This window comes from Phyllostomus discolor, chromosome 6 (genome assembly GCF_004126475.2).
Source record: "Phyllostomus discolor isolate MPI-MPIP mPhyDis1 chromosome 6, mPhyDis1.pri.v3, whole genome shotgun sequence".
Lineage (NCBI taxonomy): Eukaryota > Metazoa > Chordata > Mammalia > Chiroptera > Phyllostomidae > Phyllostomus > Phyllostomus discolor.
In genome coordinates this window covers 117,481,438-117,505,596 of record NC_040908.2, presented here as the reverse complement: position 1 = coordinate 117,505,596, position 24,159 = coordinate 117,481,438, and the positions used below count along the sequence as shown (strand labels likewise).

At 35.2% G+C, this 24,159-nt stretch overlaps 1 protein-coding gene across 1 annotated transcript in view; it reads right to left on the bottom strand.

Annotated features, from left to right (window-relative positions):
- Positions 1 to 24,159, bottom strand: part of RSF1 (remodeling and spacing factor 1) — a 119,943-nt gene that overhangs the window by 44,463 nt on the left and 51,321 nt on the right. Inside the window, 3 exon segments of the mRNA XM_036028764.1 lie at positions 7,238 to 7,392; positions 16,199 to 16,404; positions 17,778 to 17,870. Of these exon segments, the coding sequence (XP_035884657.1) occupies positions 7,238 to 7,392; positions 16,199 to 16,404; positions 17,778 to 17,870 (454 nt within the window).

Here is a 24,159-nt window from a genome sequence, read left to right as displayed (position 1 = left end):
CTTAGATGGACCTAAGAAGAAGCCTGACGTGAGGTATGAATTTTTCCCTGAATTACATTGAAAAGTTATAACCCATCACCCAACCTTCCTGACACCACACCATGACTAAGGGTTAAGCTTATTCAGTTCTATGACTATGAGAGGTTTAACTTTTTTTTAAAAGATTTTATTTATGTATTTTTAGAGAGAGATAAAGGAAAAAAGAGGGGGGGAAAACATCAGTGTGTGGTTGCGTTTCACGTGGCCCCCACTGGGGACCCAGCCCACAACCCAGGCATGTACCCTGGCTGGGAATCAAACTGGTGACCCTTTGGTTCACAGCCCACACTCAATCCACTAAGCTACACCAGTCTGGGACAAATTTAACTTTCTAATACAAAGAATACCTGGATAACAATGCAATGAAGTAACTTTTTTGTGGTTAGAAAAGTCATCACCTAGAATTTAAGCTTTTTGTCAGATATTATACTCACAATGGCCAAAGGAGGATCCTATTTAGGTCACTTTTCCCAAGTATGACCTGTCAACATTTACATTTAAGACTTTTTCTTCAATACACAAAGAAGTATTTCCTAAAGTTGGCTCATTAAAGATCCATAGCCAAATAAACTCTCATCACTAAAATAAAAACCTCAACCTATAAATTAAAAACTCATAGGAAATATCATTAATATCTGTGCTTTCATCAGCTACAACAGAAAATATAACAAACGACTTAACTTCTTGTCCCACTTGTTCCTAGTAACCCATGAGTATTTCCAATTATACTTCCATATGCAAATGTTCATCCTAGTTTAATAAACTTTCTTCATGGTGCTCAAACTCACCAGCTTAAAAAAAAGGTTTTAATACACATGTAATATTATTTTTCTTTTTCTTTTGTTAAGATTTTATTTATTTATTTTTAGAGAGGGAAGGGAGGCAGGGAGGGGGAGAGAGAGAGAGAGAGAAACATCAATGTGTGGTTGCTGGGGGTTATGGCCTGCAACCCAGGAATGTACCCTGGCTGGGAATCGAACCTGGGACACTTTGGTTCCCAGCCCACGCTCAATCCACTGAGCTACGCCAGCCAGGGCACTTTTTTTCTTAAGAATATGTAACTCCTCATCATAGCATTCAAAAACTAATTTCCTTGAAATTTCAGTTCTCACCCTTTCCCTCCCAATCTCTCCATCAGGTGTCTTTCCCCATTATCCATCATACTCCTTACTATGGTTTATTTCATACTATTACAAGTATGAACTCAATTATGCCCCACCCCCAAATTCGTGTTCAAGCCCCAATTTTTAATGTGACAATATTTGGAAACTGGGTCTTTATAGAGAGGTAACTGTGGTTAAATGAAGTCAGAAGGATGGGGCCTTAATTCAAATAGGGCTGGTACCCTTATAAGAAGAGGAAGAGCCCTGTGCAGTGTGGCTCAGTTGGTTGGGCACTGTCCTGCAAAGCAAAAGGTCACCAGTTAGATTCCTGGTCAGGGCCCAGGCCTGGGTAGTGGGTTCAGTCCATCGTAAGGGTGCATATGAAAGACAACCAATACATGTTTCTCTCCTTCTCCCTTAAAAGTAAAAAAAAAAAAAACATTGAAAAAATAAAAAATAAACAAACAAAGAGGAAGAAACAGCAGATTACTCTCTTTCCACACATACAAACGGAAGAGGCTGTGCCAGGACACAGAAAGAAGGTGGCCATCTACACGCCAGGAAGAAAGCCCTCACCAGAAACTGAGTCTGCAGGTGCCACCTGGAACTTCTACCCTCTAGAACTGTGAGAAAATAAATTTGTTCTTTAAGCCCCCAAATCTGGTATTTTGTTATGACATACAGAACAGACTAATACACTACATTAAATTATTCTGCCATGTTAAATTTAAGCTTTAACATCAGATAAGCTAATAATGGCCGCAAGAGGATCACCTATAGATTACTTCACTTATTATAACTATAGGAATATTCTACACTTCTGCAAAAAATCAGCCCTCCTCCAGTTTTCTTGGTCTACTATTGGTCTTTAAATATTTGATAGAAATATGAATATAATAATTTTTTTCCACTTTATATGATAAAAACAAAATTTAAGTACTAGGCCAAGCAACTGAGGACTAAGGCTGACTTTAGGGAACACAAGAGAGAACTACGGCCAACAGGTGAGCGAGGCCCACCGCAGAGGGTTAGCCATTATTCAGTACAGCCCACTAGTGACAGAGAAAGTATGGCCCATAGTCACCAACTCTTCTAATTTTTAATTTTTAATGTTGGCAGGAAATTCAAATTAAAAAAATACACATGTAAAACATATGCTCCCACAAAATTTCATACGTTAAGTGCTCACAGAAGCACCATTCCTAACAGCCAAAATGTGGAAACAAAGCAAATGCCTTTCAATTCAGGAATAGATAAACAGAATAATGGGATATGATTTGGTCATAAAAAGGAATGAGGTACTCACACATGCTACAACATGGCTAACCCTTGACAACATTACACCAAGTAAAAGGAGCCAGACACAAAAGGCCATACATTATATAATTCCATTACATGAAACATTCAGAACAGGCAAATTTACAAAGTACATGAGGGGCTTTCTGGGGCTAGGGAAATATGGCAACTGTCTGCTTAATTGTCACGGGGTTTCTCTGTGGGGTGATGAAGATGGTTTGGAATTAGACAGTGGTTATGGTTGTACAATACTGTGAATATACTAAAAGCCACTGAATGAAAATGGAGAATTTCATCTCTTTTTTTTAAACAAAGAAGCACTGTACAGACTGAAATAAATATGTTTGCAGGTTAAATTAAGTTTCAAGCTACCAGTATATATACAATTTCTATTCTCTACTAGATATTCTCAAATGGTACTCTTTTCTCATTCTTAATGAAGAAAAGTGTATGACTGTAAAAATTAACAAAAGGCAAGTCTTTTTCTAATTAGCATAATAAAACTAAAAGGTTAGGATTTTCCCCAACTTTGTTTTCCCCCATAAAAGTCCCTCTTAAGTTTAAAGTCCCTTCTAAATTAGAATACACTATCTAATGTTGGAGTGAAAACATACATTGAATTTCATGGTGTTCTATAAGCACAGTAACTTCCAGGTAGACTACCACTAGAGATGATATCCTGTATCTCAGAAAAGGCCTTAAATGATACTTAATATGCACTTCAAAATGTACTATAGTCCAATAACAATTCAACAAGTATTTGAGAGCTTCAAGCTTGGTAGTACGACTTACCCTAATATGAGTGGGATAAAAACAGTCCTTAATGAACTGCTAGTGGAACTTAGAAAAAAGGGGTCAAGATGGGATTCCATACGGCCCTAGAATTTCCACAGTGAAGGACAGGACTTCAGGGATGTAAGTGCATGATTAAGACTCGGAGGGAATGCCCAAGACAAATGAAGTAAATAAAGGCATCTAGATAATCTGGAGCCAGTGGTCATGTAAGGAAACATTAGGAGGGAAGACCAGACAAATAGACTGAAGACAGTCTATGAGATTCTGGTGCTAGTTTAAGAAATTCAGACTTTTTCAGAAGGCAAGTCTGATTATCTTCAAAATGAAAGTCAATTTAACTTTTTAGTGAACTTTTTAAGCCATATGATGCCATTGGTGGAGAGCACTGTTATAGATAATGCATTTCTCCTTGGAACCCCATACAAAAGATAATCTTTTGGTATTATGGGCTGAGTCATCCCTTTTTATCTCCTAAGGTTAGGTAAAGCATGGCCATTTAATCATTAAAGAAAAATCTATTTTAACTGTAAGAATATGAGTGGCTATTTTATTCTTTCTCCACTTTGTATTTATTTGTCCTTCTTGTCTGATTTCCAAATAGCCAATCATACTTCTGTCACGTTTTGCCTTACTATTCTAATACACTGGTTATTTTCTAACACTGTTTACAGCTTTCAAGCTCCCCACCGATAGGCAATGTTTGTTTATATATGAGAGTAATAAAAATGACAAACCAGAATCACATTTATTTGGTCTTCCTATGAAACAGAACACAATAACCACACCTGAGAGGATGGAGTCAGGGATAGGTAGGGCTTTGGGGGCTGAATAAAAATGTCCACTCCTCCAAACAATGTGTGAGCACAGCGTGAAAAGTGCACAGACTCCAGAGAAAGACAAGAGACTGCCCAGGTTTGAACACTGGGTGTGTCACTAACAGGCTGTCCCTGGAGAAGTTACTTAAACCTCTCCTTGTCTCACTTCTCTCACCTGAAAGAATGAAATAGCAATGTATTACCTAATAAAAGGCTGCAAAGATTATATGACAACAGTTTTTATGACTATTGACAATGTTAGTTTTTTTTTTCCATCCACTCTAGTGTAGGCCTCACAAAAGCAAGGATTTTAATCTGCTTTGTTTAAACTGAACTCCCATGCCTAAAATCACATTTGGCACATATTAAGTGTATAAAATATTAAGTATTTGCTAAATGAATGAATAAGAAACACTTTGCTTTTAGAGTAAAAGAAACAAAATAAACACTATTTAAAAGAGAAGAGAAAAACAAAGAAGATTAAATGTCTTGCTTCTCCTCCTATAGTTGATTTCAAGAGATGTCCTCCCCCACAGACTGTCTCTTACTTGTACTAAGTATTATAACCTCAGCATTAAGTGAGGAATATTTTCAGAAACAGCTGTATGAAAAAGCTGTGTTTGTTTCTAGGCTTAGGAGGAGACAGTCTCTATAACCGTGCTACTCAAGATGTGGTCCTCTGACCAGCACCACATCATCTAGGTCCCTGTTAAAATGGTAAATCAGCCATACTCATAACAGGAAGCCTACCAAAATTTGTAAAGTGCAGTTCCAGATCACTCTAGATAAAGCACATAGACATTACAAAGATCAGGGTTCAAAATCTAGGCTCTTACACTTTATTATTATTAAGACATAGAATTTATCAACTTCCCAATTCCTTCATCTGTAAAATTAAAATAGTTAAGAGAAGTCACCTACAAGAGCTATGAGGATTAAACAAAAATGCATGTGCAACACTCAGCAGGCTAAAGGAAAGAGAATGTGCCCACTAAATATTAGTTGCTTTTATTGTTGAAATTTGCCTTCCTCCACTGTAACACTCTACAATGAAATTTTAGAATTAAATACTCGGAAGAGCTTTACTTTACTAAGGAAATTGTTCATTTTGCTTTTCTTTGTAATTTAAGCTACACAACGAGTCTCCCTTCAAGATGAATGTGAAATTTAAGTTCACCTAATAGGAATAATTAATTGCCTCTTAAATTTCTCTATTGTCTTCCCCTCTTTTTCCAATTTATATTCTATCTGGTCTTAACTTTGTGTATGAAAATAAACAAATACAGGAATAACCAAATGAAGTGACCAAATGAACAAATATTATTGAGTCTAAACTCAAAAGTAATCCTTAAGAAGTGCTAATTTAAAAAGTCTAGAAATTCAATAGGGAGTTTAGACTACTTTAAACTAAGCTTTACTAAAATAGCCTACTAACTGAATTTTAACATGAAGAAAAGAATTTTTCAAATCAGAAATAAGGCTTACAAATAAAACCACCACAGATGCTGAATTCTATAAACATGGGCTAAAGGAGAACAACAATTAGGATTTTTGCTAAAAGCAATGCTTAGTTTTTAGAAACATTATAACCACACTACAGGGTACAATGATTTGTTTTCAAGTAATGTTTACAGCTAGTGGATGATATTATGAACAGTTTTCTCAAAGCAGCAAACAAGGCAAGAACACACTGCTTTCAGGTTCTCATCGAAACAGTAGAAAAAAACTAAAAGCAAAGGAAGAAAGCATGATAGGGAGAGCAAGGTCCTTCCTTCCCCTGCTGTTTAAGGTATGTTATCCACCAAAACGTATTAACTAAAAAGATGCTAGACAAAATTTCAATTGTTTTTTCCCTTCTGGAAAGGTTAGGACTTGGTTCTGTCTTCTAGAAGGTTAGGATTTGATCTTAGTTAAGTGAATTAGAAACTCAGTCTGAAAATCAGGTTTAATAATTATAATTATTGTAGACTTAAAGAGTTTATTAGATAAAACCAAAACAAACAAAGCAAAAAACCCCACTGGAAAAACCCCAATACCACTTCACATTCACTAGAATGGCTACTATAAAAAATTAAACAAACAAAAGCACAAACAAGGGATGGGTAAGAATGTAAAATGTGCAGAGGCTGTAAAAAAATGGCATGGTGGATTCTCAAAAAATTAAAAATAGAACTCCCATACCATCTAGCAATACCACTTCTGGGTATATACCCAAAAGAAGTGAAAGCAGTGACTTGAACAGATCTTTGTATACCCATGTGCATGGCAGTATTCATAATATTCAAGAAAGTGCCCACTGGCAGATGAATAAAAAAAATGTGGTAAATACATATATATACACACACAATGAAATATTATTCAGTCTTAAAGAGGAGGTGAATTCTAATCTGCTACAACATGAATGAACATTGAAGAGATTATGCTCAGTGAAATAAGCCAGTCACATACAGACAAATATTGTATGAATTCTCTGATAAAAGGATCCTAGACTTAGTCGAATTCATAGAGACAGAAAGTAGAACAAGTGGCTTCCAGGGGCTGGGGGCGGGAAGAATGAGTGTGTGTTCAACGGGTCGAGTTTCAGTTGAGAGCAATGACTATGGAGATGGATGGTGGTGGTGGCTGCAAAACAATGTGAGTGTTCTTACTGCCTCAGAATTGGACCCTTAAAAATGGTTAAAATAATAAATTTTTGCCCTGGCTGGCGTAGCTCAGTGGATTGAGCGTGGGCTGTGAACCAAAGCATAGCAGGTTCCATTCCCAGTCAGGGCACATGCCTGGGTTGCAGGCCACGACACTCAGCAACCACACATTGATGTCTCTCTCTCTCTCTCTCCCCCTCCCTTCACTCTCTAAAAATAAATAAAATCCTTAAAAAATAAATAAATTTTAAGTTGTATATATTTTACCACAATAAAAGAGTTTGCTGAGTCTCTTCATATTCTTAAATCAGTAAAAGATAGTTTTTATGATTTGAATATTTTCACTTAAATCTTTTAAATGTCCAATATAAAAGAACAAAGTACTCAATTTTCTTCTTGCTTTTCCCCCATTAACTGAAATAAAGATCAACTTCCTTTTACAGGAAGCCCAACAAATTTTCAAATTGAGAAAATTCTACTTTAAATACTTGGAAAGAGAAGTGAAGAAGAGAGAAGAAATTACAAAACAAAACACACAAAAAAAAACCTTGTTTAGGTGTTTCTTCCTCCTTTTTAGTCTCCTCTTCTTCTAAGCTGGGACTTTCCCGGGGAGAGTTGTCTTGTTGACTAGAGTTTTTCAACAGTACGGGATCGATCTGTGCTTTCAGGAGTGCAAGGGTCTCAGCCAACTCGTTTCGATTTCTAAACAAGGGAAAAAATAAGACATCATAAAAATCTTTCTTCTGTTCTGAAGAGCTTTCAGAATAATAATAGAAATTAAAATTTAGAAAGAAAAACACTAAGAATAACCAAATCACTGGTACAGCTAAACTGAATTAATTTTGAATTTTAAAATAAGTATAGAAATGAAAATGTACTAAAATATACTATTCTCCAAAGGGAATCTTACATTATTCTCTGTATTGATTAGAATGGCAATGCAAAGTCTGGCTGAAAAGAATAATTAGGAAGAAATTAAACAACAATCAAAATTTGATAATTTTAAAAGTAGTATGCAATCTCTAAGGAGAACAAAATCAATGTAAAACTTGCTTGAAGTACCATTTCTTTTTGACAGAATGATTCAAGTTCTTGATTAACTTGAAATAACTCTTTTCTACCTACAGAGACAATAACATTTGATATTGTTACAAAATTATGATCCATATCTTTCTGAGTAATTATGGCAGAAAGTCAGCTGTAATAACACATTTTGAAAAACCTAAGAATTTAGATTACCGATGTTGTTTTATTAACTATAGTTACAACCACAGGAAGGGAATTCATTTTTAACCAAAAATACAAGAAAATCCCAAATAAATAAGGTTCTAATCTACATATTCTCTGTATTTTTTATATTTTTACAGGATTTTATTTATTTATTTTTAGAGAAGGGAAGGAAGGGAGAAAGAGAGGAAGAGAAACATCAATGTGTGGTTTCTTCTCATCCACCCCCCAGTGGGGACCTGGCCCAAAACCCAGGCATGTACCCTGATTAGGAATTGAACAGGCAACCTTCTGGTTCGCAGGCTGGTGGCTCAATTCACTGAGCCACAACAGCCAAGGCTATATTCTCTATTTTTACTACCAAAACTGGAGATGTGATATGTTCACCTTAAATGTCAATTACAAACAAGAAATCTCAGTTGGATATTTTTCCTGTTCAAATTGGTAGTGTGTAATAGTGAAGACAAAAAAGAAACCCTGTACAAAGAGTTGGAAAACGTAGTTCTATTTCTGCCACTGAATTAATTAATTAGTACCATGAGCTTCCTATCTGTGTTCTCAAAGAACTTTGTATGCACTTCTAATTCTGTACAATCAGTACTAAGATGAAATCACTTGTTTTCGTACCTGTCATGACACACACGCCCTGTTCCCTCCCATCCCTTTCCACCTTCATTCCAGCTAAACTCGACTGCTTGAGAGCAGGGGCACTGCCCCACGAAGTAGGCTCTAAAAAATGTTTAATCAATGAATAAAATCCCTGTTCCTAACTAGATGGCTATGTGCCTCTAGACAGGTCATATATCTTCCACTAGGCCTCAGCTTCCTTATCTATAAAATAAGACTGGATTCTCTTGAGTATTATTAAATTGGTTTCCTAAGGAAAGTAATGAAATTGCACTGATGGACATGCTCCAGAAATTAAAATGGCAACCATTTTGCCATTGTGTACGGATGGGACTGAACACTCAGATTTATACATATTATAAATATGAACATACCTAATAAAATGAACAGTTTAGAATTTTAATTCTCTAATAGTAGAAGGTCAGATTACATGCTCTTTAAAGATCCTGTTTGGTAATGCCTCCACTATACAAAAAGATTAAAACCTAATGACACAAAATAAATTTATTTTTGGCAAAGTTCCTACCTTGACTTCATTATACCAACCTGCTTCTAACCTGAGGCGCTATCCACTTAATGTTATTACTTCTCATATTTCATTAAGAATCTCATATGTAGTAAGTGCCTCAACCTATTATTTTTTTCAGTCATGCTGGGAAATGCAGAATATATTGAAGTTTTTCACAATACTATTTCAAAAAGCTTCCAAACATTAGAAGATAGCCAACATTGCTAGAAAATCCAGGTCAATTATTTCCACTACTCTAAGCAACAAAGGAAGATAGCAGAAATATTTACTAAGAACTTCCTAAAAGACTTTTAAGCTGACTACTGTGTTAAAATACAAGCCTATGTAGTCATTATTATATGAAAACAAAATCCATCCATCTAGATTTTGCCTATTTTACCATAATTACATTTAGTATGCTAAGTAGTTTTTTTAAAGTCTTAAATTTGGCCCTGACCAGTGTGGCTCAGTTGGGTATTGTCCTGAAAAGCTAAGGGTTGCTGGTTTGATTCCCAGTCAGGGCACATGTGTGGGTTGTGGGTTTAGTACCCTGTCAGGGCACATACAAGAGGTAACCGATCACTGTTTCTCTCTTTCTCTCTCGCTAAAAAATACTTTTAAAAAAAATCATAAATTTGAACTAGTTAGGGAATTTTTATAAATATACATATATGCAAATTATATGCAACTCTTTACAATTATCTATAGGAACTTTTAGAGTAGACTATGGACTCTAAAAACAATTGTTTCTTTTCCCTCCCTTCCTTCACTGTACTCTTTTCTCTTAAAACATTTCTTTCACTAAGGCATATTAAATCAGTTATATCCCTCCAAAGTACCATGCTCTATTATGTCAGGCCTGTGCACTTCTGTTCTCTTAGCCTGGAACGTGTTCCCCCGGCTAACTCAAATTATTCTTTCAAAGACAAGGGTAGCATGAATAAACAAATACAGTATATCCACCCAAGGGACTATTACTTACCTACAAAAAGGAATGAAATACTGATTCTTAGTAAATACATGAACTTTGAAAACACTGTACTATCTGAAGGAAGCCAGACACAAAGACCACATGTTGTATGAATCTATACATATGAAACGCCTGGAATAGGCCAATTACAGAAACAAAAAGTAGGCTAGTGGCTGCCATGAGCCGGGAACGGGAGAATGGTGAATAACTACTAGTGTTTCTTTGTGGGGTGAGAAAAATGTCCCGGAGTTATGGTGGTGGTGGCCATACAACTTTGTGAATATCCTAAAAATTACCAAACTGAATTTTAAAAAAATAGTTACTTGGACAAGAATGTAGATATGAAGGGGATGAGGAATGATCAAACACTAGAGACATCTTGCATAGAGAGCTGACTGGATTTGTTAATAGAGTGCACATAAAATGAGAGAAGGAAAATTCAAGGATGTGCCTGTAAGACCTTGGATTCAAACACTGGAAAACTTTGGTTGCTATTAACAGAGATGGGGGAAACATGTTAAGGCGGAAAGGGTTAAGAAGCTCAATTTGAACCCTGGCTGATGTGGCTCAGTGGATTGAGCACTGGACTGCAAAGCAAATGGCTGCTGGTTCGATTCCTAGTCAGGACACATGCCTGGGTTGCAGGCCCAGGTCCCCAGTGGAGGCCACATGAGAGGCAACCACACATTGATGCTTCTCTTTCTCTCTCCTTTCCCTTCTGTTTAAAAATAAATAAATAAAATCTTAAAAAAAGAAGCAGCAGCTCAATTTGAGGCAGGCTGACTGATTCTGACTTAACAATTCTAAACTCTTGCATTTTCCTGTCTGTACTGGAAGTTAATCTAGATGTTGGTGAAATGGAGGATATCATCCTAATTATTATTTGTGGAATATAATTTTTCTCAAGAATTCCTAACAAGTCTAAGAGTTGTTCAGAATTGAAGTTAGTGGCAGGGATTAAACCTGCCAGAGGCAACTGAGCTGACAGTCCAATTCAATTTAAAAAAACAAACAAAACAAAAAGACAAAATGAAGCAAAGGCAAGTATGGGTTAAATATTAGGTTCCTCCATAGCATGCAGGGACAATCGCCATCATGGATGACATGTATAGCAGTGATTTATCATTCACTATTTCCCCGTATCTCTCTCCCACAATATGGAGAGCCTCTTAAGACATAGCATCATGTCTTTGCATCTCCAGAACAGTCTTTAGTAAATATTTGTAAGGTAAGATTCCAGGGTCCACCAATAATATTCCATCTTTTTCATATAATTCCAAATTACTAAGGAGACAAAAAATAAATATAATTGAATGTGAGAGCCATGAAGCTGAAGTAGGGTATTAATGAGTAGTATCAAAAGCAGTGGTATTAATAACAAAAGTTGACATCAGTGATTACTGTATTTCAGGAACATCAAGAGTTTTACATAAATTAGTTCATATAATTTCAGTATAACCTAGGTACTGTCATTACCCCCGTTTTATAATGAGGAAAGTAAGGAGACACAGAGAGGTACAGTATTTGCTTACCATCACAATTAGTACATATTAAAGGCAGAATCGAATTTACAGACAGTCTGACTTCAGAGACCATCTCCTTGATCACTGTGCTATATTAGCAGCACATGGTTTAGGAATGTCTTGACAGTGTTTATAATTATAAGTACATGAAAACTACACTCATTAGAATTCGGCTTTTTGAAAATGTCAATTACAAATTTTAAAAATATTTTTGAAGTATAATCTACATACTTTGAAATAAATGTATCTTAAGCACTTTCAGCTCATCAAATGCAGTTTTGACAAATGCATACACCCATGTAATCTACATCTCTATCAAGATAAGGAATATTACTACCAGAACAGAAAATTCCCTCCTGCCCTGTCCTACTCAATCCCTCACCTCCACCAAAAGGAAGCAGAAATGAGATCAGTTTAGTTTATTCCAAACTAATAATAAATGGAATCAAACAATGTGAACTTTTGGCCTTCTTTCATGAAGCATAATGCCTTTGAGACAAATACATATAGTTGCATGCATCCTAGGTCATTTCTCTTTATTGCTTAGTAGCAATACATGTATGAAAGCTGTTATAAATAAAGAAGCTACGAACATTATTATAGAACGCTTTTTGTAAACACATTTCCATTTCACTAAGGCTGGGTTATAGAGTAACAGTTTAACACTCAAAGAAACCGCCAAACTGTCACCCAAAGTGGTTATACCTTTTAACATACCTACCAGCAAGGTATGAGAGTTCAGGTTAATCCACATTCTTGCTAACATTTGGTGTTGTAAGTTATTTTTATTTTACTTATTCTAGTGGAGGTAAAGTGGTATCTTGAAAAGGAACAGAATATGCCACCAAAATGGTGGCATTATTTTACCAAAATACTGTACCAAATTCTTGTACCAAATTATTTTAAATTGAAATGACATGAGAAATAGCTGGTGCAAGAAGGACACTCTGACAGTCCTGTGTACCCCTGAAAGGAAGAAATAAATCTCCAATGTGAAGGTTCCCTGCCTGTGCAAAGAAGGGGTGCCTATCACCAGAGAGGGAATCGAAGCTGAGAAGGCTGCATGAAGAAGCCTGGTTACTTCCTCACGGATTCACCGTCCCAAGCCCAGACTTCTTTGTCTTGTCAGGTGTTCACAAGTATATTGTTTCTTTTTCTAAAACATAAAAGTTCCTTGATTTGGTTTTGAGCCTCATATCTTACTTTGGGGTCTGGTAAACAAAAAAATTAAATTTGCTTTTTTCCCCCTACTGCTAATGTCTTATGTGAACTTAATTATTAGGCCATCCAGAGAACCTAGGAGTAAAAAGGTAAAAGTTTTCCTCCTCTACAATCTCATTATGATAAAAATCAAGAATTTTCTGATGAACAATACTTTTTCATGTGAACATTGGCCATATGTTTCTGTCTATCAAGTAACCATGTAGCAGTCTGCAATGTTATCTCCCTGAGAAGACATGACATAAAAGCACTTTCAGGAGACTCTCTCTAATCTTGAGGAATCACCTAATAGAGTCTGGTCTAAGATCTGAGTCTGGTCTAAAATTCTCTCAATTAATATTAATAACCAAATACTACCACTATGTGGTATTCACAATTTTTTGCTTATCTTTTTTATTCTTAATGAAATTCTCTTGACACAGCCCTGGTGTACATTAATATCACTTTCACAAGATTATTTGATCAGATATAAAAAATAGTTTTTTATACTTTCATTTAGACCTAAAACAGAGATGAAATAGCTGTAACAAATACTACTCTACCATGGCAATTATTATTTGAACATTAATTAGAATAATTGGACACTGGCTAGAGCTTAAATATTTTTGGCTTTGAAACCTACTGGACACTTGCTTAAACTATACAAAACTACAATACCTATGTATGGTGCCACTTGGGAAATATCAAGGGGACTTCAGACGACTGCCTAACCACCAAGAAGTACACCTGAAACCAATACAAAATAAAACTAAAAGAAAAAAAAAAGTACAAAATTACCATTTTTAAAGGTTAAACATCATAAACAAATACTGTCAATTTCATATGGTTCAATGAAATTTGGCTAGTTTTACTCTTTTGCAAGTAAATCTTATTTACCCTTAAAATATCATTATTTATCATGAACACTTCCTTATCTATCTACTCATATATATGTATATTATAAATTTTATAAGAGACAGAAATAGAAATGGCTATTTAATAAATGTTTTAAGGCTGTGGTGATGATATGGTATTACAATTTTTTTGAAAGACTTTTTTTAGAGTAGTTTTATGTTCACAGCAAAATTGAGAGGAAGATACAGTTTTCCCCCATACTCCCTATTACACAAATTTATATTCACAATATAAATTTATTAATTTAATGAAATAAGGAAACATTCGTGTGACAAGCAGGTGTTTAGAATTTGGCTTTAAATAATGCTACATAGCTCGGAAAAGCTGCCCGGTGTGTTGCCTATAGGAATTCACAAGTTCATAAATGTTCTATAAAAAGGCTAAAAGTAACTTGGCACCAAGTTCTCTAAAAAAATTTGTGATTAACATGAGAAAACTGTGTCCCAATATTCTATATATGCATTTGCTTCTGAACAAATGCCACATGTACCATTTTATGTTTATCATAAACAGATTTTTTTGTACATGGAAAGATGATTTTTTAAAAAAGCAGAAGTACAGGGAATAAAACATGGAAGAATGATCAAGGATGAGAAGAGGTAAAATACACACCAACAGAATTTTGCCCTTTCCTCTTTTTGCTGATGAATATTTCTTTTATGAAGAAAGTGTTTAAATCCTTGGGTTAGAAATGTAAGAAATGCCAATAGTTACTAAGATTGGGAGAAATGATACAGAATTTTACTGAACATTAGCTATAGTGCTAGTATGATTTCTAATATATTTCTCACATGTATATTGGGAAAGTGTTATCACCCTAACTTTAAAGTGCAGGAAAAGAGTATAGAAAAATTACCAACAAGTCATCAGCCTACCAAAGGTACACCAAGAAACACAGCACAGATTCAAACACACTTGTTAATTCTAAAATCTATGCTCTTTCTCTCACATCTCACATTAGGGTACAATATACTTAAAACAGCGTACAAGATATTTTTGCATATATGACTAATCAATAATAATAATTATTTTTCTGTCTTCTTTTCATCATCTACAAAGTATGAGAAAGTATCTCTTTTTTAAAAAGATTTTATTTATTTATTTTTACAGAGAGAAGGGAGGGAGGGGAAGAAAGGGAGGGAGGGAGAGGGAGGGGGGGGGAGAGAGAGAGAGAGAGGGAGAGAGAGAGAGAGAGAGAGAGGGAGAGAGAGAGAGAGAGAGAGAGAGGGGGAGGGGGAGAGAGGGAGAGAGGCATCAATGTGTGGTTGCTGGGGGTTATGGCCTGCAACCCAGGAATGTACCCTGGCTGGGAATCGAACCTGCGACACTTTGGTTCACAACCCACGCTCAATCCACTGAGCTACGCCAGCCAGGGCGAGAAAGTATCTCTTAAACGAATATGAAAGGATATTTGTGTATTTCATGTGGGAAACAACAGAACTGGTGGTAAAACATCATGAACAGAACCTCACTCAATTTATTCACAGTGAGAGATGGTGAGCAAATTTTATTTGAGGACTATTTTGTTTATTTCCATTTAGTAAATTAACTACATGAAGGACCATATTATAATATGAAAAAAAGGTGCTTATAAACAATCACCCGCGAGCTCATTAAATTCACTTTTATTCTTAGGGAACGAAAGTTGAGCTTCCATGACCCAAACAAATATTCTAAATTTCTACAGATTATCTCTTCAAAACTTTAGTAAGTAATCATTAATAAAAATCTGCTAAATTCCAAATAAGAAAAAACAGATGAGTTAAAGACAAAAGAGTATTTCATAAGCCAATTGTTATATATCTATTAAGTCTCCCTACTTTAGTTATAAATCCTGATACTTTCTAAATTAATAAAAACCATGAGGATTAATAATGGAAGAAATTCTAAATAAGTTGTAAAACAGAGTATTAGAGACACAAAGATTCTGAGTAACAGCCTCAGTGTCACTTGATGTTTTTAAAAGTTGTATTTCAAGATTTTACATCAAATATTTCCATTCAAATATATCTGTTAATACAAACAACTTAAGATTTTAAAAAAAGATTATGACAAATAAGCATGATGTTCCTCAGATTTCTTTAGAACTCCGGGAAAAAAATGCACACACAGTAAAAATTAATAATATACTAAAGCATCAAGACAAATTGACCAAGTTAAAGTAATGAGGAATAAACAGAAAGTCCTAATAGAAAACTATTATCTAAATAAGAACCAAATGATTTTTTAAAATATTTTTGTCTAACAGTGGGTTTTTTGGTACATATTATCAATGGATTATTACTTGTTAGATTGTGACTTCCTGAAGTACAAAATATATGTTCTGATATGGACCACACTGCTGAATATCTTTATTTATCTGACAAATAAGGAATGAAGTGCCTGCTATGGGTCTTGTGCGGGGCACTAGGCTAGGTCCTGGAAATCCCCCAACCCCACAAAAATAGAACTGCATCAGCCTCAGAGATGGAATCTGAGTAGAAGAAATCACAGTAAGCAAAATACAAATAAATGTAAAAAGATTCTAATAAAAGATACCTGACAATGCATTTCCACGATGAGCCATCTTGATCATCTTGTTCTTCTATGTACATTCTGACATTGTGGTCTTGATCCAGCTGGTACCAGTACATGAGGCCATCCTTGTCTCGCCCAATTGGCTGGAGACGCATGGTATCGGCATCTTCCTCATTAATTATATTCTTGAATTTGAGATTGTCATCAAACTGACACTCACAGAGGTACTGGAAAATAGTCATAGCATCGCTTAAAATACCCCACTATAAACGTTTCTCCATTACAGTAAGTATGATATGTTCAACCATAGAACTGATTCAGGGACAGAAGCAAAAAGAACACATATGGTTTATTAATCTTTTACCATCCCCCCATTTTATAATCTGCTTAGAACAACCAATTTAAAAAGATAAATTTTAAGTTAACATTTTATTTTAGTATTACATAAATTTACAAGTTTCACACAGCCAATAACACAAAATCAAGTTATATTTCAACAGTAGTGAGTCTGCAGTAAGTCACCCATATTGTCTCATCACATAAAATTTTCAATGATTCCTTCTCTCAAAGTTTTTAAATGAACAAAATTCTCAAAATGGCTACCTGTTTTTGAAAGCCTGAGATATATGCAGTTTTCAAGAAAGGTAGTCTCATTGATAGCTGTTTCTAGAGAATTACCTTAATAAAAAGATACCCACATGACTAAATGAGGAACTGACTGGACTTTTTGTTACACATTTCTATATAGGATTAGGGGAGCAAGTCAGCTTTCTTCCCTGAGCCTCTCTGCCTAGGCAAATAATACTTGAAATTCCTATCAGTGTCTTTGTCTTCGCCTCTGTTACCTAGGCCAGTAGCCTCTCTTCTGTGAAAAGTATGTTTTTCCTTCATTATGCTGGCCACCTTGCTTATACTACAGCTAACACTCTGAAATGGGTAGGAAGAGAAAAGGAAACTCAAATTTGAAAATAAATCTACTTTGAGGAGACCTATTTTAATCTAGTTGCTTTGGCTATGTGGCATGTCCCTAAGTCATCTGAAAACTATCAAATGACTAATTTAGTAAATCAGATTAAACACAGTATGCAGTATGTGTTAGTAGTGATTGTGAAGGCTAAAAATGATGAATAAAATTAATTTGGGGAAACTGCCTGCCCAATTCTACCTCAGTCCCTATAAGCACAGATCATTAAATTTAGATATACTTGTATATTAAAACACAATCAAAAGCAGTAATTTAAAGAATGGACTGTTTTTGCCATGGCCAGGTAGCTCAGTTGGTTAGCACACCATCCCAATACACCAAGGTGTGGCTAGATCCCTGGTCAGGGCACATAAAAGAATCAACCAATGAATGCATAAATAAGTAGAATAACAAATCGATGTTTCTTTCTCCACCCCCTTCTCTCTCTCTCTAAAGTCAATAAAAAATAACAACATAATAAAGAGTAGACTGTTCTGTCACCAAAAAATAAGAAAATCTGTCCTTTTCCAATAACAATAGAAATGTCTACTTTCCAGTTATTTTCCCAACTCAACCAGGAGTCAAAAGTGAATTTTTAAATTAAAATAATTGTAACAAATGATAAACTTTTATTACCTTTAGGAGTGCTAATTTGCATTCAACACTCATTTCAAGATAGCCTTTCTTCTCCATTTCCCATGCCCAGGTGCTATTAAATTCTTGGCATATCTGTTAGAGAAAGTTAGTGTCTTAATACATAAAGTTTTATTTATATAGATAGTTTTGTTGTATAATTACATTAACTGTTCTTGATAATATATATTTATAAAGGAAAAAGTTCGTAATAATCCAATCCAATTCTGCCCTAAAATGCATAGTACTTAAATATGCCAGAAATGTTTATTATTGACTGCTGACTGAATTTAAGTACTGATCTCTGCAGATCTCTCCTCTGCTCTCCAAAATTTTATACACATTCTTGTAGTACATTCTCCTAAATGCAAGTAATTATAGATTCCTAGTCTCCACATGAACTGGAAGTTCCTAGAGGGCAAGCACAATAGTGTACTCATCTCTATGGTGACAAGAGAAGTATATTAAAAACATGCCAAATTGTAAGTATATTTTAAATCAAACCATTCTCCATCTTAATGTTCTCTTATTTATGAGTAAAGGTTTCACTCTGCAGCATTGAAGACCTTCTGTAATGCAGCATGAACTTAAATTTCTAGGCTTCTCTCCATATATAAGCATTCCAGGGAAAGCAGAGCCACCTAACAAGCTCAGGAAAGGAGACTTGGATAACCACTCTACTCAACAACAGGGAGGGAGGGACTCATCAGGAGAAATGCCATGGGTTCTCTCTCTCACCTCTGGGAGCCAGTTTCTTCAGGAATAAAAGAGGAGCCAGAATAATACTGATCTTAAAGGGTATGAAATAGGCACGTGAAAAATGACATCAAGTACCTAGCAACTTCAATAAAATCTGTCTTTGTTGCCTTAGTGCCTGGCTTTGTTTATCTTTGACAGGGAGAGTCCTTGCATATCATTAGATAGAAATTTTTATTTTACAACTGAGAAACATGAAATTCAGAGATTCATTTATCCAGTGAGTCCACAAATATTTACCAAGTGGCTACCCTATGGCAGGAACTAGTGTGCGGGAAGACAAACGACCTGCCATTATGAAGCTTACGTTCTGAGAGGTGACCAACAGGTAAACATTTAAAAACTTCAAGGAAAGACAAATACTATGTTGATGTGATAATTTGAGTGTTATTCTGCATTGGGTCCTGAGGGAAAACTTCATTTTTAAAAGTGACGCTTGACACAAAAAGCTGCAACAGAAGACAGAAATGAGCCACAAGAATATCTGGAGTAGTGATGTTACTATTCCAGGCAGAAGACACAGGCTAGCAAAAAGGTCTTTAGGTTTGGCATTATTAGAAAAACAGAAAAGATCAGTCAGTGTATATGAAGCAGACAGAATGAGGAAAGTAGCAACAGATAAGGTTAAAGAGGTAAGCAAGGGCCAAGTTACACAGGCCAGGGTAAAGAACTGAGATTTTATTTCAGTTATGATAGGAGGTTAATGAAGGATTTTAAATGCAGGAATTTATGATTTATGTTTCGAAAATGGCTGCTATGTAAAAAATGGATTGAGGAGGAGAAATAATGAAAACTAAGAAACCAATTTTAGGTAAGATATAATGACAACATGAACTACATGTTGGCAGGAGTGAGAATAGAAAGAAATAGACAGTTATTTTGGAAGCAGAATCATCAGGACTTTTGATAGAACAGAAGTTGATAGAGAGTGACTAGAAAGAAAACCCGAAGGGAACACCTAGTTTCCTTGGCTTGAACAAAAGGAAAAATAAAAGTGTTTTGACTTTAACTGAGAGAAGGGAGTTAACAAGAGGTCTCTTTTGTACCTAATGAGCTTGAGGCATTTATTAGACAACTAAGAAGTGCCTTGCTCAAAGTTACTGAGCTGAGACTCCCAATTGACAGATCCTTCCACCAAATCTTTTCAAATCTGAGCCAAGAAGAACTTTATGGTAAAGCAGTGACAGGTCAAGGGCTGTGTCTGTGGAACAGTATGAGACGTACAGCAAGTACAAAACAAATACCTGATGAATGAATCAAAGATGTGCAAAAAGAATGCTTTACCTTAATTTTAAAAATTCTTTTACGTTAACCACTAATTATCTCTAACCAGCACATCTCAAAGAATATTATAAATTCTTACAGGAATGATAATAGTTGCATTCACTGCACGTTCACTATGTGTCAAGTAGTGTTCTAACTGCTTATTTAAGTCAACTCTCACAAGTGTTAGATGAGTGTACTGTTGTCTTCAGAAAGGTATGAATGTTAGCCAAGGAATGAGAGATATAGGAATTATTATCTTTAGTTATTTAAGGTGAAATCAGTGTATATTTAAGATACCAATCAGGTCAGTTGTCACTAATGGAGGTATAGACAAAGGCCAGACTGAGAGTTATAAATCACCTAGCTTCATTATTTGTACTCAAATTACACCCTCACCAACTCTCCCTGACCTAACATTTAAATATGTCCAACTATTTTATGTATAAAATTCTTTTTGGAGTACTACACCAGATATTTACTGAGCATGTAAAGTACTGGGAAGGCAAAGTCTCAGCTCTAAGAAATTCAGGGGGGGGGGGGAGAGAGACAGAGAGACAGAGAGAGAGAGAGACTTGTAAGCAAGTAGTCAGTGAATTATCTACAAACTAAGTAACTGATATTATTATAAACTACTATAAAAATACAGAGAAAAACCATAATTCAGCCTATGGAGGAAAGGAGGTAAAAAAAAAAAAGTTTTATTAAACTGATGACATTTATGCTAGGACCTGAAGGATGAATGAGATTATACCAGAAAAGGGGGTAATGATCATTTCAGGAAAAAAAATCCCAGACCATGCAAAGCAACAGGAATGTGAGTAACAATCTGAGTGTCAATGTGAAGGTGAAGAGAGGAGCTCTTCATGGGGAGACCTAGAGCTGTAGATCTTGGGTGCTCAGGGCTGGGAGTGGGCAGAGACAAGGCTGTGAAGAAAAGAAATGAGCAAGGCTGCGAAAGTAGGTCATGCCTTGCAAATATGGGGAGTCAACATGCATTTGGAGGTATTGATGGAAAAGTTTTGTTGCACTGTGCAAGACAGACAGGAGGATAAATTCTGAGATTAAGGAGACCAACTAAAGCTGTTCTGCAACACATCATGAGAAAGGTGAAGAAGCCTGAGCTAAGCTTGGCAGAATACTCAAGAAAAGGCAGATACTGATTGTTAGTGCACTTACCTTACAAAAGCAGTAAAAAGTCCTGTGACTAATATATGGTTTTACTATTTATTAAAGAACTTTCTCATATACTATTTCATTGTAAGTGGGTATTCTGTAAAACTCAGTATTTTTGAAAGCAAAAAAAAGTTTGATTCATCTTTTCATTTCCTATAGTACCTACTAAATATAGGGCCTTGCTGGTAGTGGACACTCAATAAATATTTACTGTATCAATGTTCTTTGGTGTAACTACTGAGATAATTTACTGTAATGATGGGATATATGGGAACACTGCCTATAAGACATGCATTAATGGTTACACACAAAAGATGTTACTTTAATTCCTTCAAAACAGGAAATATTTCAATGGCAAGTTTTCTCAAGCAACATGGCTTTGAAAATCAAAAGAACACCCAAATTCCAACAACTGACAGAGCATGCATTTATTGATTAGTTCATTCCACAAACATTTTATCAGGAATTTACTATTTACCAGACGCTGTGCTTGACATCAGAATAAGTAAGATGCTATAACTCCTGCTAAGGGAGCTCAGGATTACTGGAACAGGCAAATGGAATCTCAGTTAACTTATAAATTGGGCACATCTATACATGCCAAAATTTGAGAAACTATTCTCATAAGTAGCCTGTTCTGAAGTCTTAGTCATGGAAAAGGTATCCTGAAAGTATCTGACATAAGTCTATCAAGAAAAATAAAATCTCTATCACAACTACTTTATATTTACAGGTATAATTTAACCATATACCTAAAATACACACGAGATGGAAAGAATGTACGGTAAGTACCTCCTTCTAAGTGATCTGCTTTATATCACTCTATCCAGATATAAAGGGCCATAAGGCTGTAGTATCAAATAGTTGAGAGTCAATCCTGGCTCTCCCTATGATCAGTGCTATCCCGAGTTGAGTCAGTTACCTCTCTGAATTTCAGGATCTTCATCTGTAAAATGGAGGTTTTTGTTGCTAGTAAAGAGATGAGATAAAAGAGATGCCTATCAGATAACTCACTGTGCCATAGCTGCCTTATATAAATGCAAATCTGAAAATGGTTCTAAGAAAATCACTGTAAGAACCAAGTGAGCACAAGGAGAAAGAGAAGGAATTGAGAGCTGGTAGGAAGGAGCTTAGTGTTCTTCAAACTATACATTGTTTTGTGACACTTTTGTTTCACATATAAATAAATATGTCTAATATTTCACTAAAATGATTGGTGATTAATTTAATTTCCTACTTTCATTTTCTAGGTAATTACTTCTATGTTATACTACATGCTTTCCTTATTGTGTATTATGGGGAGTATAATGAAGCTAAGATTACTGCTAGATTTAGAGAAAACTCCCTGTTGTATTTTTATAAATTTTACTGTGGAAATACGTATAACTTTTGCCATTTTAACCATTAAGAGCACAATTCAGTGGCATTATGTCCACAATGTTGTATAACCATTACTGCCTTTTATTTCCAAAACCTTTTTATCACCCAAACAGAAACTCTTTAAACATCAAGCAATAACAACTCCCCATGCTCCTCCTACCCTGCAGCACCTGGTAATCTATAATCTACTTTTATGTCTCTATGAATTTGCCTATTCCAGATAGCTCATGTAAGTAAAATAGTCCTATTATTTGTCCTTTTGTACATGGCTTCCTTCATTAAGCATAATGTTCTCAAGGTTTATTCATGTTGTAGCACATATAGGAACTTCATTAGTTTTTAGTGATGAAAAATATTCCACTATATAAACACATTTTGTTTATTTATCCATCGATGGGCACTTGGTTTGTTTCAGCCTTTTGGCAATTATAAATTTGTTGCAATAAACACTAGGATACAAATACCTGTTTTCAATTCTTTTCAATATATAGCAAAGTGTGGAATTACTGGGTCCTATGGCAATTCTATGTTTAGCTTCTTGAGAAACTGCCAAACTTCTTCATAGCAACTGCACCACTGTGCATTCCCATCAGTAACATACAAGGCATTTGGGATCTCTACAACCTTACCAACACTTAGTGTTTTCCTTTTCTTAAAAAAATAGCCATCCTATTAGGTATAAAGTGGTTATCTCCCTATAGTTTTGATTTGCATTTCCCCAATGACTAATGATTACCGATCTTTGTGTATCTTTGAAGAAATATTTACTCAAAAATTTTGCTCATTTTTAAACTCAGTTGTCATTTTGTTGTTGAGTTTTGGGAGTTCCTTATACAGTCCAGACATTAAATTTTATCAGTTATATGATTTTTCTCCCTTTGTGTAGGTTGTCCTTTCACTTTCTTCATAATGTCCTTTGATGCACAAAGTTTTTAATTTTAATAAAGTCCAATTTCTCTACTTTTTCTTGTTGCTCATGCTTTTGGTAGTCATATCCAAAAAATCTATTGCCAAATCCAAGGTTATCAAGATTTATCCCTATTTTTTAAAGCCTCACCCAAGGCTTTAAAAAAGACATATTTATTGATTTGAGAGAAAGAGAAGTGAGGGAGAAATGTCGATCAGCTGCATTCCATATGCACTCAGACCAGGGACTGAACACGAAACCTGGGCAGGTGCCCTTACCAGGAATCAAACCAGTGACCTTTTGGTTTACAGGATGATATTCCAACCAACCAAGCCACCAGGATAGAGTGATTCATCCCTAATTTTATTCTAAGAGATTTTAGCACATTTATTTGGGTTATTGATTCGTTCTGAGTGAATATTTTACATATGGTATGAGGTAGAGTACTGCATTTTACAAGTTGTTAAATTTCAACAAATATGTATTTTTATACTATTACTCAAAAGAAGTTTTAAAAATAGTGCAATAAGTACTCAATATTCTATCCTCTTTTTCAACTAAGAATCAAGACATGTACATATCATTGATCTAATTCTTTTTAATATATTCCTAAAATTTTTATACCTAAGAACTTTTAGTTAGGAGGTTCTATTTTTACTTCCCAGGCTATCTGCTTATCTCAAGCAATGCAAAGTAACTTTAAATTGCTATTTTTATGTAACTGCTTTCAAAAGACACTGGTATCAGAATTGTATGTATGTTTACTAGGTAAGTAACTGTGACTATGAATGAGCATGTAACTGAGCATGTAACTGGAAGGTCATGACCAACACAAGGGTGTGCACAGATGGAAAAAACCCGAAGGGAGAAGCAGGTTCCTGAAGTCTACCGAAGGACACTTCT